The 19551-nt window shown below is 38.6% G+C and overlaps 1 protein-coding gene across 2 annotated transcripts in view; it reads left to right on the top strand.

The window, feature by feature from the left end:
• OTUD4 (OTU deubiquitinase 4) overlaps window positions 1-19551 on the top strand; it is a 91800-nt gene that overhangs the window by 58156 nt on the left and 14093 nt on the right. For both annotated transcript variants that reach the window (XM_032632556.1, XM_032632555.1), the window contains exons 4-13: window positions 5507-5553; window positions 6254-6326; window positions 7473-7554; window positions 9202-9334; window positions 11852-11909; window positions 12160-12277; window positions 12374-12438; window positions 14882-14976; window positions 16039-16139; window positions 16237-16423. In XM_032632556.1, coding sequence (XP_032488447.1) covers window positions 5507-5553; window positions 6254-6326; window positions 7473-7554; window positions 9202-9334; window positions 11852-11909; window positions 12160-12277; window positions 12374-12438; window positions 14882-14976; window positions 16039-16139; window positions 16237-16423 — 959 coding nt within the window. The remainder of the gene's footprint in view (window positions 1-5506; window positions 5554-6253; window positions 6327-7472; window positions 7555-9201; window positions 9335-11851; window positions 11910-12159; window positions 12278-12373; window positions 12439-14881; window positions 14977-16038; window positions 16140-16236; window positions 16424-19551) is intronic.

Below are 19551 nucleotides of genomic sequence, written 5' to 3' on the forward strand. Positions count from 1 at the left end.
TGCACGTTTTATGCAGCATTTAATTGGAAGACAGTTGGAGCTGTGTACTGTGCACTGTTGCCTCACTAAAGACAGTCGTGCTCTCTTTATCTGTCATAATGGCATAAAAGACCTAAAATAACGGTGCTGATGATTTCCAGGGTGCAGTGTTGGTATGTGTATGGGACTTGGTGGACAGGGCAATATTTGATTGCTTCCTTAGGCAACTGAGAAGACAGTTTCTTTTATGGAGGTTCTATTCCCCATAGAATGGTCAGTGTGAGAAGTAGGAAGAGACCGTTGGGAGTAAAAGGACAGCACTTTCCCACCAGGTCCCATTGCCAGCACTGCCTCAGTCATTTTGAAGTTAAAAGAATTTTTCCTTTTTTTTTCTTCTGCTGTCAAAACTAATGTTCTTTGTGTAAAAATCCAAATGTTAATGGCATGCCATGTAGAATGTTCCCTCATCCCCGGAGGTAATCGCTGTTAAGTTTAAAATGACATTACCAAAGGAAAAAGCTAAGAGAAGGAGTCAGATAGGGAGGAAAGGGAATAATAACATAGGAATAGGGTGTTTGATCAATGTTGGGTGTCTCCCTTCAATTCCCTAACTCTAATTTGAGTGCTTGTTGTGGGCCAAGAATGGCCAGGCACCCGGGAGGCAGAGGTAACTGGGATTTGGATGCTGTTCTCAGGAGTTTCCCTATAGTAGGGAACATCTCATACCAGTGAGAAGGTACATGTGTCGTAAGAAGTATAGGTATGATGCTGTAGGCATTCAATTTTATTCCTGGCTGGGTAGGCAAAGCAGGAGTTTGAGAGTAAGAGGGCACTGGAACTCTGAAGAGCTTCTGGATAAGAAATGCCTAGGGTGAAGGGCATTTCCAGGTAGTGAAAATTGTGCACAAGACAGATAAAGAAAGCAGTTGGGTTTGTGTGGAGCACGGAGCACACGAAGGTGGGAGGTGGTGAGAAATGTCCGAGGGCAGGCTGCGGTGAGCTCACGGGAGAGCATCACTGCCAGCCTCATTAGCTTGGAGCTGATACTTGAGGCCAGCATTTCTCAAAGCATTGCCTACAGGCCATTGCATCAGGAAAAATGCAGATCCCTGGCCTCTTTTCCAGACCCAAATCTAAGTCTCTGCGCCTGGGGCCTGAGAATCTGGCATTGGGAAGTTTTTCAAGTTTTTTGAGGCAGGAAGTGAGTTATGTTTTGTTCACTGCTTTGAAGTGAGAATAGTGCCTGGTGTTTTTGTTAGCTGGATGGATGGATGGATGAAAGAATCTTGTGTAAAGGTAGTTTGGAGGTGGATGAGACCAGAGGCAGGAAGACTAGTTCCAGTGGTTTTGAAAAATTGTTTAATACACGGAGAAGTGGGCATACTATAGTAAGTGTAAAAAAAGGAAAATAAGTATGGTATCACTCCAGTTTTGGTGACAAATACCCTCTGAAGATCTTTTCTCTAAATCCACTCAAGACTACACTTTTATTTCCGTGATTTTGAAACTGAGTTTTGCCCACAAAAATGGACACAAATTCATTTTCCTGAAGTTTGTAGTTTTTTCCTCTTAGTTTATAAGCCTCTTTGAAGGCAAGAATTATATATTTTGTTGCTTTTGGACTTCCCGTGGTTACCTGTCAATTTGGGGTGCCTGATTGATCAGTTTGTGTGTGTTGAGTGCATGTTAAAGCCGTATTGCATTATACGTAACAGGTAGGAAAGATTAAACACCAGAATGTTAACAGTTCTCTCTAGGTAGTAGTACTACTGGTGATTTTTGTTTCCTTTGTAGAATATGAAGGAAACAACAAAGACCGTTTATTAATTTTTAATCAGAAAAAAAACCCCCACGGTGTCATTTTATAGTCATCTTTGTGCAGCAGTTCAGGCTCTTGGGCTATGAGGGTCCAAGAAAGGACAGCAGAGACATAGTGGGAGTGGAGAGAAGGGGACAGAGGGAGGAAATGAGGCAGTGTGAACTGAACTGAGACTGATGGGGGCGGTCTGCAGGAGCAGGGAGGGCAGGTTGCTGCGATTTTGCACGTGGGACAGGTGTTTCCTTCCCAGGGTGCTGGCCAGCCAGATTTGTTACCCTTAGGGCACCCCCTCCCCAATCCGGTCAAACCTCCTCCAGGTGTTTCGGGTACCAAACAGGGCAGTCGTTTGTTCTTCATTATTAGCAATAAATATTTATGTCTTCCTTTGTTTCTCTTTCTCCCTGACATATGGAATGTATGAAATGAAAAGAGAAATACAGTTGATGGATAAACTCCATTGCTTCATCCAATTCTCAGAGAAAGCGTCTTTCTCCTTTTACTTAAAAATACCAGTGGAACATTTTGAAAAATGCCTCCGACTTTTTGCAAGAATAGATTTTTGTCAGCTTTACGTAGGTGAAATTGACATACGGTACATTTTTAAGCTTATAATTTGGTGAAAGTTGACAGATGCATACAGTTGTGAGACTGCCCACAGACATCGTACAGGACGTTTCCATCACCCCACAGAGTTTCTCATGCCCTCCTTCTGCACTTAATCCCCCCATCCCCATATCCACTGATGTATTAAGTTTTGCCTTTTCTAGACCAAAAAAAATGGAATGATATAGTTTATAGTCTTATATGGCTGGCTTCTTTCGCTTAGCATAATGGAAACATTTTGAGATTCATCCGTGTTGTGTGTATCAGTAGTTCCTTTTTTTTTTTTTTCTTTTCTGCGGTACGCGGGCCTCTCACTGTTGTGGCCTCTCCCGTTGCGGAGCAGAGGCTCCGGACGCGCAGGTTCAGCGGCCGTGGCTCAAGGGCCCAGCCGCTCCGTGACATGTGGGATATTCCTGGACCGGGGCCCGAACCTGTGTCCCCTGCATCGGCAGGTGGACTCTCAACCACTGCGCCACCAGGGAAGCCCCGGTAGTTCCTTTTTATTGCTGAGTGGTCATTCTCTGTATGGATGTACTGTAGTTTGTTTAGCAGTTTACCAGTTGATGGATATTTGAGTTCTTTCCAGTTTGTGGCTGTTATGATTAAAGCTGCTAAGAATATTTGCTTGCAAGTCTTTCTGTGGGCATGTTTTCTTTTCTCTTGGATTAATACGACTGGGAGTGGAAATGCTGGATCATATGGTAAATTTATGTTTAACTTAATGAGAAATTGCCAATCTGTTTTCCAAAGTGGCTATGCCATTTTGCTTTCTCATTAGCAATATATGAGAATTCCAATTGCTCTACATCTTCCTCAACACTCAGTATGCTCAGCCTTTTAAATTGTAGCTATGTTGGTGGTTGTATAGTAGTATCTCATTGTGATCTTAACTTGCATTTCTCTAGTAATGTTGAGAATCTTTTCATGTGTTTATTTGCCATCCATATATCTTTGTTGGTGAAATGTCTATTCATAGATTTTGTCTTTTTTTTATTACGTTGTTTTTATTGAATTATAAGAGTACTTTATATTGAGTATAAATTCTGTACTGGATATATATTCTTCAGTATTTTCTTCCAGTTTGTATCTTGTCTTTTAGTGGTCTTAATAGTGTCTTTTGAGGAACAAAAGTTTGCTTTGATGACTATTTAAGAACATTTAAATTAGTTTTTTTGATACAATGTAGTTCTTGAGTTAAAGTAGATTTTGTAGACACGATGTGCTCTTACCCACAATGAGGAAGTAGATTAAACATCATACAGAGTGCTGAGTAAATAAAATTATGGCCTTAAGGTAGAAGATACTGATAGAACATAGATTTTTTTTTTTAATAATTAAAAATTGACCCTGGTTAGAGAAGACAAGAAGATACAATAGACAAGAAGATAATTCATATATCACATATGATAGATATGTGTACTTAACCAGACTACAACAGAATTTATTCTGAAGTTTAAATATTTATAAAATGATACATTATTTGAGAGGTGGTATTTTGTTGACACTAGTAGAATAGTTTTCCATTTTCTAAAGTGGATATATGGATTCTGCATAAAGTGGATATAGCTTGTGTTTGTGATCTAAGCAGACTGGTTTCAGGGAAGGATTTCCTCTATACCAGAGGGTATCTTTTGTAGCAGTTTATGAGAAGCTGGGATTGTTGGGCAGAGGCCTATTTTAAGAAGTCTATTTTAATATATGGCACCCATTTCATTTTGAAAAACAGAGCCAACTTTTGCGAACTATTAAAGTGTAGAGTCTTTGGGGGAAAGATGATTCTTTTCTGAGAGATCAAACCATCCTCTTAAAATCTTTCCGTATCTCAAATTTGTTTTCTTTGAAGGAGAAAGTAGCAGCATTCATTTACCATAGCTCATTATTTTTAGTAGCTCTTGGTATTAAGTCTTCACTAATTTCACAAGTAGTTTAGGAATACATTCTCATGGTGAAAGATTTAATACAGAATGAAGAGTGAAAATCTTTACATTGCCCTCATCTTGAACTTCCTGTCTCCGCTGTCAACTTAGGATATATCCTTCCAGACCTCTTTCTATGAATATATGTATTTTTTGTTTTGCACAATAGGATTATTTCACCAACTTACTTTTTACACATAATAGTCTGAGTGATATTTCCAAGTCAGTTCATCATTCTTTTTGATGATTGCATGATGTTTCCATACATAGTTTGGATGAACCGTAAAATTATTTAATTATTCCTTATCTATTAGTGGAATCTTGGGGCTATCTTTAAAAAAGTTTTTTAAACTATTACAAATAGCTATAGTGGACATCCTTGTGGACATATGAAATACTTTTCATCCTTGTGGACGTATGAAATACTACACTTTTGTGGACGTATGAAATATTTCTTTAGGATAGATTTTTTTTTTTTTTTTCTTTTTGGCTGTGCTGTACAGCATGCATCCCTGGCCAGGGATCGAACCTGTGCCCCCTGCAGTGGAAGCACAGAGTCTTAACCACTGGACCGCCAGGGAACTCCCTAGGATAGATTTATACAAGTTGAATTGCTGGGTCAAAGAGTATATGGATATTTAAATTTTTGATCTATACTGGCCCTTTCCTTCTGAAAAGCTTAAGGACTTAAAAGATTCCCTTAGTACTAGAACTTCTACCACATGTTAAAGTGATTGCTGGGGCACTGCTTTCTTTGTACCGTCAATCATCCTGAAGAGAAAGGACCTGCCCTTTTTCATCCTTCCTGATTCTTGAGTTCTGCTTTGAGTCCACATCCCGTTTTTCTGGGCACGTATCATGTGCTAGGCTCTGTTCTGGGTGCTAGGTTGGAGGGCAGAGTCTTTGCCTTAACAAGTTCTCAACTTAGAGATGCTACTCCGTCATCTTGCCACATCAATAGGAACTCTTATTCTAGCTCTGTTACTAAGGATTTTTGCGACAGAAACTTGGGCTGCTTTTTAGTATATGTTATTATAGCCTGTTTTATAGAAATGTTTTTATAGTATTCATAATACTAACAATATTAATGAGCTTTTCTAGCTAATTAGATATGTCATATAAAGATATGTATTAAGGTGTTGTAAAAAGTAGGAGACATTTATGTGCCAACTTTTTTTGTTCAATACAGGAATGGGTTGGACAAGTGGAAATAAGTGCCCTTTCTCTTATGTACAGGTGAGCACTGTAATAATGTAGGTAAACAAAAATAAAGTCAGTGGGAAATTAACATGTTCCATTGTAGTCAAGTTGTTAAAATAGCAAAGCAGTTTTATGCCTTGGTTGTAAAGCACCTTTTCTAATGTTCTGCTTTTTTAATTGCATCAGTTAGATTTTGACATTTAGGTATCAATGTATAGAGATTTTAATTTTCCAAATATTTTTGGAATGGAATATAAAAATTTTTCCAGGCCTATAAACTATATCACTTATCATCAGCCTTCTAGAGAAATGATGTCCTACTCTGAAGGCTGGTAGCATTGAACGGCCACTAGAACAAAGGCAAAACACTATATTGTCAATTTTACAATTTTGCCCATTAGCGGAGCAGGTGAATGCTCTGTTTTTTCTTCTTGAAATGTCCTTATAAATATCATCTTCACAATTCCTCTGGTTTTGAGGTCTACTTTTAGAATTATATCTGAACTTACATATATGCAAATTACATTTAAAATTTAATTTTTTTACGAGGATACTTTTATATAAGTATGTTACAGCTTAGTTATTCCATTACTATCTTTTGTTCACTGCTCTATTTCCAGTGCCTAGAATATTGCTTGGTGTATACTGGGCTCTTGAGTGAATGAATGAATGAGTGATTAAATCTCAATTCATGAAATATATTTCATCAGAAGTAATTTCTACATGTTATTTTCAGGAAAGATTTTATAATTTACCGGGAACCAAATGTTTCTCCTTCACAAGTAACTGAAAATAATTTTCCTGAAAAGGTAAGAATTTTTCTAAGTGTTTCTAAAGGATTTAAGTAAAAGAACCACTCAGTTGCCATCTTGACTGCCTAAGCTATAATTTTTAAGTGACTTTTTGAGTTTTTTTAAGTTCCTATTAATCATCCATGAGTTACATTATTTTGTATTTGTTTTTTCCCACAAATCACTATGTTGAACTCTATCATAACATTTTACTAGAGAAAAAAAATTGAGATATTAGTGTATGTGATTAATTAGACTATTACTGTTTTACATCAATATAAACATTAAATAGAAAAATGACTTGTGAAAATGGGTTCTGCAATTGCATCCACAAATACGTTGGTAATGGTGATGTATTTCCCATTGTAAAGATAATTTACTGGCTAAGGTGCTATTATTCAGTCACAAAGCAGAAGCAACTGAAAAATGATGTGAAGCCTAGAAAGGGGACAAAAACATGATTCATTATTAGAGAACTTTGTTTTGGTATCATCCAGGCCAAGTTGAAGTGTCTTATCACCATGCAAATGGTGGTAAGGGGGCAGGGAACTGAGCGAAATAGACTTTATAAGGACTTACAGGTTTCCAAGGTGCTTGGCTCTGGATCTGGCCTTTCCGGTATAATTTTTGGAATATGATGTAATCTAAGCAAAATCAGTGTGTATTTTTCTTAGCATATGTGATTGACTTATGCCAATACTCATAAGGTAATACACATAAGACTTACCTATACACATACAATACACACAAGTGATTGACTCTTTAGAAGGTACTTAAAACTGTAAAGCAGAAAAAATTTACCTTTGATTCTGCTTCTTAGAGGTAAGCATTATTAAAGTAAGGTTTTAGAATATTTTCTTACAGTCTTTTAACCCTCATCTTTAGGTAGTTGAAATCACGTTGTTTTCATATATTGTGTGTGATTTTTGTGATCCCATCAGCATTTCCCCAAGTCATTAGGAACTTTTGATTCATTGGCTGTGTAACATTTCAGCATATGGATGTACCATAGTTGACCACATTGGAGCTTTAGGTTACTTATAAAATATTCACTTCCTACTAGGAAATTTATGTACTAGTAATTCAGAGATATTAGAGATGTAAGTTGCTATGTAAATGTCATATATGAAGGGCTGAAAAGTGTATTTTATTTTTCCCTTCCAGGTATTACTGTGTTTTTCAAATGGCAATCATTATGATATTGTCTATCCCATAAAGTATAAAGAGAGCTCTGCTGTGTGTCAGTGTAAGTAATCACCCTTGTGCTTATATAGGAAATTTTCTTCCTAAGCATTATAGTCTTAGTGCAAACAAGTCAGGGCAAATGCACTGTTTTGTTGTAAAAATATATTTCTGAGATCCTTAGGTTACCAAAAATGTTAATACTATAATAAAAACTTATTTCAGTAGGGAAAAAAAGGCACTAGTATAGATTAGAGTTTGGCTTGTAAATACAAAGTTATTTTTTCTTGCAGTAATTAATTTCAGTAAAAATGATTTGTATGTGTTTTTAAAGCTGTTAGTGTATAGCTTGAAAATCTAAATGACAGAGGAAATCAAGTATTTGATCGTATTTGGCTCTAGACCTGGGTTTCTTGACCTTGGCACTCTTAATATTTTGGGCCGGATAATTCTTTGTTTTGGGGGTTGTTTTGTGCATTGTAGGATGTTTAGTAGTATCTACTCTGTAGATGCCAATAGCTCTCTCTCTCTTCCTTGTGACAACCAAAAATGTCTCCGGATTTTGCCAAGTATTTCCTGGGAGGATAAAATACCCCTTCCTTCCCCAGTTGAGCATTACTGCTGTGGTAGCTCCTTCCTGCCTTCTTAACTTTATCTCCTTTATCATCTATTATGACGAAGTGCACATGACTCATACAAAGCCGTGGTGCTGGGCATGTGATGGGCATTTTTCCTCTGTTCTTTAGCTGGGGGTGACCAGTAAAGACATGTGTAATGTAAAATTTTAAATTGATCTATTTGAGATATGGGAGTCTAGCTGTCTGTATCCTGGGCTGTGTCCTCCACCTGTCCCAGCTAGTCAAAATCTGGACATTTCAGCTTTGGGAAGGACAGCTCATGGTGCCTACCTTTCCTGTACTTCTCAGAACCTGTGGTTTGGATGATATTGGGATGGATGCAAGGTGGTCTGTGAGAAAGGGGGTCTCTTGGGGACTCGTTTAGGGGGGTGGGCACCATTGTCGATGAATTCTTCGTGGACTTGTTTGGGTAAGGTTGAAAGTGAGAATCCTGAACTCCCATGTGTAGGTTCTGAATGTTTGGTAATATATATTTCTGTGTTTTCTGGAATTTGTTTTTTTTTTTCTTCTTTTTTTAAAGCAAAGAAGTTGTCTAAATATGCTTCAGTGGCTGCTGAGAATACATTTTACAATGGTTTCTCTTAAGTCCATTATGAAAAGTTAACTTCTTTCTATCAATCTTAATGTTCCTTACGTTTTCCATTCAAGCCTCTTCAGGTTGGGCAGGTTGTGTGACATCTCTAGTTGTCAGTTTCTTCATGTGTACAGTTAGAATAAGAACATTTCACTGTGCTGGCATTAAATATGAAGGTGGTATGTAAAGGCTTAGCACAGTGTGTGGGATGTAGTCATTGCTCACTGTGCATGTTTAATTTTATCATACTTGGTTCAAAGTTGTGATACCTTTTTGTGTTATTGTTAGTTTTAAAAATGTCAGTATATTATATAATGATTTTTGAACTAATTAACTGCAAAGACAGAAATCTAGTTCCTCTCTATCTAGGTAACTTTCTGATTAAATTGTGTTATTGCTCATAAGGTGTTACAGGTATTTAGTTAGGATTTGGAAGCCCGGGCTTTTCAAACGTAAAGTGAGTTAATATTGTGTAACATCTCTCTTTTGTTAATTGCAGCTCTGCTTTATGAATTGTTGTATGAGAAGGTATTTAAAACCGATGTTAGTAAAATCTTGATGGGACTAGACACGTCTGAAGTAGCTGATGAAAACAACAGTGAAATATCAGATTCAGAGGATGACAGTTGCAAGTAAGAGTGAATTTCAGTCCTAAAATATCTTTGTAGTGCCATACAAAGAAACAGTTCAGTAAATGCTCCTGCATGGAGTAGCCTCACATATTGAGGTATTATGGTATTCCTGAAATACAGCAATACAGAAACTTACGCAGTAAATTTCTTTTTTCCTGCCACTAATTTTATCTCATTTCTATTATAGGACCGTTTCTTTTGAAAGTTGATTTTGTTTGTTTCTTTGTTTGGTTTTGCTAAGCATCTATTTCTGTGTAATCGTGATGCACATATCTCTGAAATAGATTTGGTCCTGCCTATATGTGTGTATATTCTAAAATTTTAAGGTTAACCTGTCAATTGTTTACATATCCAGTGATGAAAACGGCCATTTTGATTTCCTTGACTTTCTTTTATTGTTTTCTTTCTTAGATAATGCTGCCTTCTTTTCTTTTTATATAATAAAAATCCCAAGTTGGGGTATAAGTATGTGAACAGCTCTGGATAATGCCTTTGTTTATGTTGCGAATAAACACCTTTTAACTTAGAGTCTGCAGCTTATTTTTCTTTTCCACTTAAGACATATAGGGTAGTGGTTAAGAGCTTGGGCTGTGGACATCCTAACCTGGTTTCATTCCTGGCTTCCTGCCAACTAACTGAACTTGGGGCAAGTTACCTAAATTCACTAAGAAGCCTCAATTCTATAGGTATCAAATGAGGATATATTAGTATTTCTTTAAAGTGGAGAATGTATAAGAATTAAATGAGATAACATGTAGAATGCACAGCCTAGTTCCTAGGTATAGCATCCAACGTATATTAGTTTTTATCAGTGATGTTAAGAAGCTTACTCTGTATTTTATAAGAACCGACCTGTTTCATTCTTGGTGAAGCTAAAAGTATATCATTCCTTTTGTATGAGAGTATGAAAGTACCCGTCATGGTGTCACATACTGTGAAACTAGAGAAAAATAAAATTAAGCCTCAGGATATCTAATTCTTTATTAAGCACTTAAATATATCTCTATTTGTAATTCCCAGCATTTCTTGAATTAAACTGTAGACCCTGATTGAAAATTCGGTTGACTACCATTTTTACATAAGAAAGAAATGAGTCAGATTAAAATCTGGGTCTGCCATTGTAAATTTAATCCTAGAATAGACGAACTAACTTTGCACAGATGGAAATTCTGCTGCATGGTTTTCTCCAGGTGCCTAGTACGATTAAGGCATGTCATTGAGCATAGGGGAATTTTGAGGGAGAATGAATAACTAGCTTGTTGTAGCTTATTAACTTTACTTGGTGTGTGGGGACTTCCAGCAGATGCCCTTTGGTTGCTGCTGCAGTTTTAGCAACAGCTGGGTCTGGGATGGCAGCTGGCAGGTGAAGTAGGCGAAGCGTGGAGTAGAGGCTAGTAAGCTGGAGAAGTGTACCAGGGATGCTGTGCTTATTGTAATGATCAGTTTTCCTCTTTATACTATATTATTGAAGCCCTTGGAACATGGAAGCCTTTCTAATTAATTTTTTCTTGCATTATTAGGATTTCCTTTCACTTGTGTCATGTCTGGCTTAGGGAGGACCAAGCTTCATTTAGGGAAGAATGCTACATAATCATGGCGAGACAGATAGGCATGGTCTGTAATATCCAGGCCCTGTGCTCCTGTGCCTGGATCTCTTCACATTCATATTGATCAATCCTGAAGTATTAGAAATTAGGGTGCTTGTTTAGTCCAGACTCTAAATACTTGGAGTCTCTTAAATATTGCTGCATTTAAGGGTATAGATTTGGAGATTGTCCTAAAGACTAGAGATTGATTTATTAAGGAGGAGGAATTATACGACAGAAGAGTACAGGTAGCCTCTCACCTCATCACCCACTCAACTTGCCATCAACTTGTCCAGCCTCTTGCCTACCCCCGGGTCTTTGCACTTGCTGTCCCTTCTGCTTGGAATACTAAATAGCCTATGGTTTGCTGTCTCATCACATTTAATTCTTTATTGAAAAAGGCATCTTCCTTCATCCCATTTTTTATTATTTGATCCTAGGTCTCAAAAAATTTTTCCTACCTTTTTTCCCCCCAGAGCACTTAGCAGCATTTAACATACTGATTACTTATTTAGTTGTTGTCTACTCTTACCTGATTGTATATCTTGTTGTAGCGGAATATTTTGTTTAATGGAGCCTCATCTATATTTTGAAAGGAAATTTTTACATTAAATGTTTTTATGAACTCAATTATTCTACCAACCCAAATTTCATAGTTTATTTCTGTTTCTCTCTTCTTGATCGAGTCAGTAAGAATTACTGATAAAAATCTTTGATCTATATACATACACACGTAAACATATGTACATATATACATATATATGTATATGTATATATGCACAGTTATACTAAAACTTGTTTGAGCTCCTTGGAATATATAATAGGGTTGAGTTTTTGGAATATAACTGGGATTTTATATGACATTAGAACAAGTTAATTGCATGCAAACATTTTTGTGCTCCTAGTGATGGCTGTATTTCTTCCTTTGTAGGAGTAAAACTACCACTGTTAATGATGTGAATGGATTTAAATCTTTGTCAAGTGATCAGGTATTTTTATTTAATGGTTTTTAACTACCTCTTCAGTATAAGAAAGTATATGAATTTATAGTCTTAATTGTTTTTCTCTTTTCTGGTACATTTTCAATAGAGTCAGGATCATCTACTAGTAAGACATTCTTTGGTGGCCTCTTAAACTTTTAAAGTTTTCTTCTTCATTTGATTTTACTCTTATACATATCTCGAACATGTTTTGAAAGCATTTCTGTGTTGATTGGACTTCCTGACTTTGTTTATTTAGCACCCGAAAAGCAATGGGAACTCTCCTAGCCTTCCTTTGTCTAGAAAGGTTCTTAAGTCACTCAGTCCAGCAGTCTATAGAAATGTGGAATATGAAATTTGGCTGAAGTCTAAACAAGGTGAGTTAAAAAAAGTCTGTGTATTTTCCGTAAATTTGCTTTGAGGCCCTTGGAAATGATTATGTCGACTTGATATAATGCTGCTATTCTTCACAGCGCAACAAAACCATGATTATTCCATTGCTGCTGGCTTACAGTATGAAGCTGGAGACAAATGCCACGTAAGTGATTACGTAGAGGAAGTAGAGATTTTACTTGAAATCTTATTTATTGTAATAGGAATCAAGAAAACAGCTCAAGTTTGGATGTGTTGTTAATTTGGGATTTCAGAATATATTGTGTGTACATTTTAATGGTTATAAATATTTAGCTTTTGAATACATTACCAAAGTCAAATATATCTAAAACCATGGCATCCCATCACATGATCTTTAAAACAATTTAGTCTTTGCTATTACTTGCTTCAAAGAAGTAACAGTAACATTTTAGATTTTTAGATATTTTCGTTACAGTTGACATTGATTCAAACTTGACATTATAGGTCAATTTGGTTTATGGAAGGCATCCTGGAAGATTCTGATAATACACAGTTTTTTGTTGGATTGAGATAAGAAAGTGAACAGTAAGAGAAGTTTTTGCCATTTACTTTGAATAAGCTGCTGCTTTGGGCTTAAAACTGTTGATTGTTAAGGGGGAAAGTTGTGTTAGATCAGTGTTTCTTACGTGGAGTGATTTTGCACCCCTACCTCCCATTTAGCAATGTCTGCAGACATTCTTATTGTTACAGCAGGGAAGGTGCGACTGGTATCTAGTGGGTGGGGGCCAGACGTCCTAGAACGCGCAGGACGGCACCCCAGCAAAAAGTCATCTGGTCCCAAGTGTTAATAATGCCAAGACTGGAGAAACCTTTATGAAAAAATATTACTCTTTCTAAAACAAAAACAACACACACACACAAAAAAAATAATTGTTATTTGGAAGATAATTTTCATCAAAAATGATCTTCATCAAAAAGTGTTGCCTTTTTAAAACTATTTTAAAATAGCCATTGACAAACATTTCTTCTTGACTTGTGGAGGAAACACTTGTTTCCTTGGTGATAAAGTCGTTTGTGAGAAGTGTCTGGGGGACCAGGATTATTTCTGGAGGTCAGTGACAGACTTTACCTTAAGAACTTTTAATAGTGTTCTCATTTGGGGGTATTTTTAAAGGAGAGGAAGAAGAGGATACAATTCATTTAGGTTCTTCCATACACGATTGTCAGAAATGTGCCCTAATCACAGAACAGAATTGGGGAATCTTTTACTATAGAGATTTGGGGAACTTGGAACAGAACAAACGAGAAGAGTAAAGCCAGGGCTTAGGGCACTCCCTCCCTCCCTAACCCCACTCAGTAGAGAAGAGAAGATTGCTTGTTTTATGCTGCATCGCTAAAATTATGTTACTTGTTATTTTAAATCAAGCATATTTGCTTTGAGATTTCAGTTGCTTTTGTAAGGCAGATGCTGTTGATAAGGTAGATGGTAAAGCAGGTACTGGTTTTAATTTTTTCCTTTTTAGAGTACTTTCTTTCTATTTCTACCCCTTGACTATTTCACTTGGATAAAATTTAATTGAAATTTTATTACGGAAGCTGCTGTGACTCAAAGGTGACTTTTATTTACTCAGGCAAGCTTGTAAATGTAGTTTAAACTTCGAATAAAAACTAACTTCAGAAGAATACTTCTTAAACTCTGGAAGAGAGGAAAGCAGTGTCCTGCTGTGACTGAAGGACGAAACCTTGGCTTGAGGACTTTGATCCACGGTTGGCCGTTCCTCTGCGTCTGGGTGTGGAGGGCTGACTATACTGTGCTGTTTCACATAAGGGAGTCGAGCATCCAGGGGTTCTGGAACCAGTTCCCCGCGGATGCCGAGGGCCAACTGTACTGATAAAAAAGGCGGAGGTGGCTTCACGCAGGGCTGTGTCCATCAGGCTCCCAGTGCAGTGCTTAGGGGCGCCCTGTGCTGTGTGTGCCGTTTGACTGCAGGAGGAGACCTAAAGGCTTATCGTCCTGTTAAGATTTGCTGTTGTGTAATAACCAACTGTATGTCAGAGAAGAGATGATGGATCTGTTTTTAGGGAGAAGAAGGTCACATTTACATGTGACAGTATTGTAAATATTGGAAGAGTGAGAAGACAATAGTAATTTTAATAATAGTTGTTCTCCTCTGTTGAGTGGTTGCTGTGTGCAGGCTGGTGTCCTTTATATATATCATGTGTACCTCATTCCACCTCCATGGGTCCTATGATGTAGGTACTATAATTAGCCCCATCTTACATATGAGGACACTGAAGCATGAGATAAGTCACTTGCCCAAGGTCATATTGCTGGTAAGTAGAAAAGCGGGGCCTGGAATCCTGGTGTGTGGTGCTGCCACAGCCCTGCCTTCAGAACCAAGACAATTTAGAAAAAACTTGGAAGAGTAAACAAAAGTATTTTGGATGGAGGTACCTAGGTCTGGGAGGTCAGAGACAATATTATTGTGTACCTTTTGAACTTCGTTTTGTTTTTAACTCTATATGTTCATTTTCTCTTTCGTTGAAATTGAAATAACAGTTTAAAAACTGATGGTTGATGCGAAAGAATCAGGTGACTGATTTTTCTTTGCGGAATCGTTCAACAGGTTAGGTTGGATCACAATGGAAAATTTTCTAATGCAGACTTTCAAGGGGTTCACTCTGAGAACGGGCCAGTTTTGGTCGAAGAACTTGGAAAGAAGTATGTACTGCTCTTCAGCTAAGGTGTTGATTCACCGTCTCTTCCACTTAGCCTAATGTATAATCGTGAGCATTTCTAAATGTCCCTGTGTATTTGCAAATTCATTTAAATGTATTGCCTGTGTGTAGAGAAATATGTTTGTGTAGATCTTGTAGAAAAAGTAGTTTGAGTTCAAATTTAGTGTTATCCGTGTTAAGGTATTTTAAATAAATATTTGTTTTGTTGCTTACTGTTTAAAATGTGCCATTCTTCACTAAGGCAATTTGGAAAATCAACTGTATTGTAGCTGTGAAGTGGGGACTTTGGAGGACAGGGACCACATTCATTTCTAATTTCATTCATTGCTGCCTTGTGTGCAGTCTTCAGTAAATGGTTATCTGATGGAGGAATGAAATACTTGCTATTATACAGTGTTACTTAGAGCAGCTTTTGTTTCAGTTGCTGCTGCCTTTATTAGAGGAAAAGGCAGTAAATCACACCTAAACTTTACTGTGGAAAATGTCAAACATACACATATGTGAGGAGGATAGTCCAGTGAACCCCAATGTAATTATCACCCTATTTTAACAACTAACAGCAGGTTTGGCAGTCTTTTCTGATCTCTTCTCCCTAACCCCTTTAAAAAAGATGCGAGTGGAATTAGAATATTTGAAAGCAAATCCCAAACATCACACCGTTTCTCATAGACACATAGATACCTCTGTGTGTCTCTAACACAGTAAAGACTCCTCGCTTCCTCGTCCTTAGCTACAGTACTTTCATCACATCTCACAGAGTAATAGTCTTTCCTTCTTTATCTAATCTTTTGCTTAGGTTATGATTACGGCCTTTTAGTCTTCTGTCCTTGTAGGTTAGAAAATGTGCTTTTGATTTATGTCGTCTTACTTGATTAGAGTTAATCTGGGTTGCTGAATGCTTTGTACTTTAATGTGTTTTCAATGTAAGAACTAAACCTGGGAGTTCTTAGGTAAACGGAAAGTAAAATATTTATGCAGAATACTTAAGTGGATAGTCTTGGGGGAGCACGATAAATTACTGCAAGTCTTTTCCTTCCTTTTAAAGACTCTCCCCGAAGAACCTCAGACCGCCTTCCTCAGAAAGCTGGAACACGGTGGCAGGGAAGAAGATGAAAAAACCTCCTTCCGGACAGAATTTCCATTGTGGTAGGAGCACGCCAGGTTACCCTTCCTTTGGGGAGGGGACGGTGCTTGGGGGTGTCTATAATGGGAAGATTACGAGGCAGTTTGGCTCTTGCCACAGATGCGGACTACAGAGGGCCCAAGGCCCCGGCGAAGCCAGGAAAAGCCCCGCCCACGCTGCCACCTCGCCTGCAGCACCCTCCGGGGCTGAGGCAGCGCGCGCCCCCCAGCCACTCTGCAGCACCGCAGTCTCAGAAGCCCTCCAGTGAGCACAGAAGTCTGAGCAGGACACCCACACAGGCCGCAAGGTAACCGTCCCGAAGGCAGTAGAGCTAGAAACTAAGTGAGAAGCATCTCTTCTACTTTCTGCGTCACATGCTTTTAAAAAGTCGCAGTTTTTGTTCGTATACTTGTCTACAGCGTGACATTAAAAGTATTGTTGATAGAATAACGTGAGGATTTCAGTTCTTTATAACTCTCTTTGAACAAATCAAAGTAATTTGGTAGGGTCAGACACCTTTGTTTTTGAGTAACTTTTTTCAGATGATTTAGATCGTAACCTGGCACCTCAGAGTTTTCCGGTAGCTTGTAATGTGTTAAGTACTGAATTCCAAACTGCAGCCCTAATTGCTTGCAGGGTGAGGATATTCCCCTTTACATAGGAACTTAAATCAACCAAAATGGTCAGCCTGCTTTGTTCCGACAAGTTTGGATCGTTGGTTGTAATGTGTCGAATACTGAACAGGTTGCTGTGGCCGTGAATTACCAGCATTCCGACCGGATACGCGGAGGCACGTGAACTTCAGGGTCATAGTTTCCTGTGCCGTGGATTTAAATTTTTCCCTAATCTGCCTTTCCTTGGAGTAGTAGTTATAGAGTAGCTTATATTCTTTGGGGGAGCTTTATTTGAGAAGGTGTGTCTTAAGTGGAGGCTGTCCTCTTCTTGTGAACTTGGCCACGTCTCCTGTGGGTGCTTGTGGCTCACCTTCCCCATCCAAGCTTGATCTCCCCGATCATCTGAACAGCTCTAGCATCTTCTTATGTGCTTGCTAAGCTCTGGTCTTCAGTTTCTTTATTTTTGGCATTTGGGCATTCCCCTCTCTTGGGAACATACTTAACATTTTGTCATTAAAGACAGTTTATGTAACATCTTTAAGACAGAGTTGTAGGTTCTTAGGCTGACGTGGTACCAATACTGTGTAGTTTCCTGGGGCTGTCGTAGCATAGTACCACAGACTGGCTTAAAGCAACAGCAGTGTACTCTCTTACAGTCCTGAAGGTTGCACCTCTGAAATCAAGGTGTCAGTAGTGCCGTACCCTCTCTGAAGGTTCTAGGGGAGAGTCTGTTCCCGGCCTCTCCTACTTCTGGTGTTGTCCACAGTCCTTCGCGTTCCTTGGCTTGTAGGTGTATCGCTCCCGTCTCTGCCTGCATCATCACGTGTTCTCCCTGGGTGTCTGTGTCTCTTCTAGTAAGGAACCAGTTATAGTGGGTTTAGGGCCCACCCTACTCTGCTATGATCTCATCTTAATGGCATTACTTCTGCAGAGACCCTATTTATAAAGTCACATGCACAGATACGAGGGGTTAGGACTTGAATGTATCTTTTTTGGGAGATGCAATTCAATCCATAACAAATACCAGTACTTCACATCCATTACAGTTTTTTTAATTGAGCCAGCTGTTCAGGATAGCAAATTAATTGATACTGTTCAAAATCCAAAACACTGAAAAGTTTGTTCTGATAATTCTCCTTCCTATCCCTGTTGTCCCAGTTGTCTAGCTTCCTCTGCAGAGGCATTCAGTGTTAACAGATTCTTGTGTATCCTTGAAGGGATGCTTATATGTGTGTAAAAAGTACATATGTATTCATAATCCAGTTATCCAAAAGTTCTAATGAGAACAGATGATTAAAAATCAATCATAAGAAAGAATTCCCTCATCCCTCAAGGGTGGTCACTAGATAACACAACCCTGAGAAATGGCCTGGGTACAGAGTAATCAGGGCCGCGTGTTCTTGGCACACCCGGCAACAGTGTGCAGGGGCATTCGGGGCCCACGGTGGGTTCGCCTCCCCCAACAGATAGCACTTATGTCACTGAATCACCTAGTTGTGGCTGAAGTCTGATGTGTGGACATTGACCAGACTCCACTAGCATCTGGTGGTATCTTACCCAGTACAGGCAAAGTACCTAAGAGGACTAACTTACTTTGAATATTAGCTTTGGAAACCTAAAAATGTGAAGTCAGTATAGGAAGGTCGTGGGCAGAAATGAGATTTTTCTTTTTAATAAAATTCTCATTTTTTAGTGGACTAGAAGAGCCTTTTTTTCTCTTGAACAGAGGATACGCTTTAATGTCTTAAAGTTTTAAAAAAAGAACGTACACAGACTACCAAATGACTGATTTAAATACACTTTTGTTTACCACAAACTGAATTTTTTTTTTTTTTTTTTTTTGGCGGTACGTGGGCCTCTCACTGTTGTGGCCCCTCCCGTTGCGGAGCACAGGCTCCGGACGCGCAGGCCCAGCGGCCATGGCTCACGGGCCCAGCCGCTCCGCAGCATGTGGGATCTTCCCGGACCAGGGCATGAACCCGTGTCCCCTGCATCGGCAGGCGGACTCTCAACCACTGCGCCACCAGGGAAGCCCCACAAACTGAATTTTTATCCAGTGTGTTTCTAGTGTTTTGTCCAGTCTGTTAGGAATTAGAATGATCAAGGCAGACGTGGTCCTTTTCTTGTTTATGTGTTAGCTACCTGTTACTTGCTGTATAAAACACGTGATGGCAGAAGGCAGTGGAGAGTACATAGACATAAAGCTTTGGAGAATTTTGGCACTGTGATTGATCATGTGCGAACGTAGTTGCACTTGCAGTTAGTAAGCCCTCTAGCCTGTGGGAGTGAGAATGAATTTTACTAGTGTGTTAAATTTAGAGAGTGCTGATGGTTGAATATTAAAAGTAAGATTCTAAAAAATTCTAATCAAAATTTAGGATTTTATAGCTAACACTCCAGTGGATTTAAGTCCATTAGAATTTATCTTGACTTCATTTCTAATATTTCACACATTGGTTTGGAATTCTCATTATAGAATAAAAAGAGCAGTGATGTTGGGCACGAGACCTTCATGACCTCTCGCTTTTTAAATTTCTTTCTCATTGATATTGTCTCTTCCTTTGGAGAAAACAAAACAAAGTGTAACAAAAACCAAGCAGGATTGCCACGTATGCTTTCATTACGCAGGTGCCGAAAATGATAGACGTGTCCACGCTGAATATTTCCCCTCCTGCTAGGCTCAGGATAGGAAGGTTCTCTGTGGCGCGCGAGGGTGAGACGTGGGCTTCGGGTGATGGGGCGCAGAGGTTAGGGAGTATTGACTTTCTGGAGACTCCTGGCACTAGCTGAGTCATCTTGGGAGTCTGACCACTGGGGTTTG

Source organism: Phocoena sinus, chromosome 5, assembly GCF_008692025.1.
Source record: "Phocoena sinus isolate mPhoSin1 chromosome 5, mPhoSin1.pri, whole genome shotgun sequence".
NCBI lineage: Eukaryota > Metazoa > Chordata > Mammalia > Artiodactyla > Phocoenidae > Phocoena > Phocoena sinus.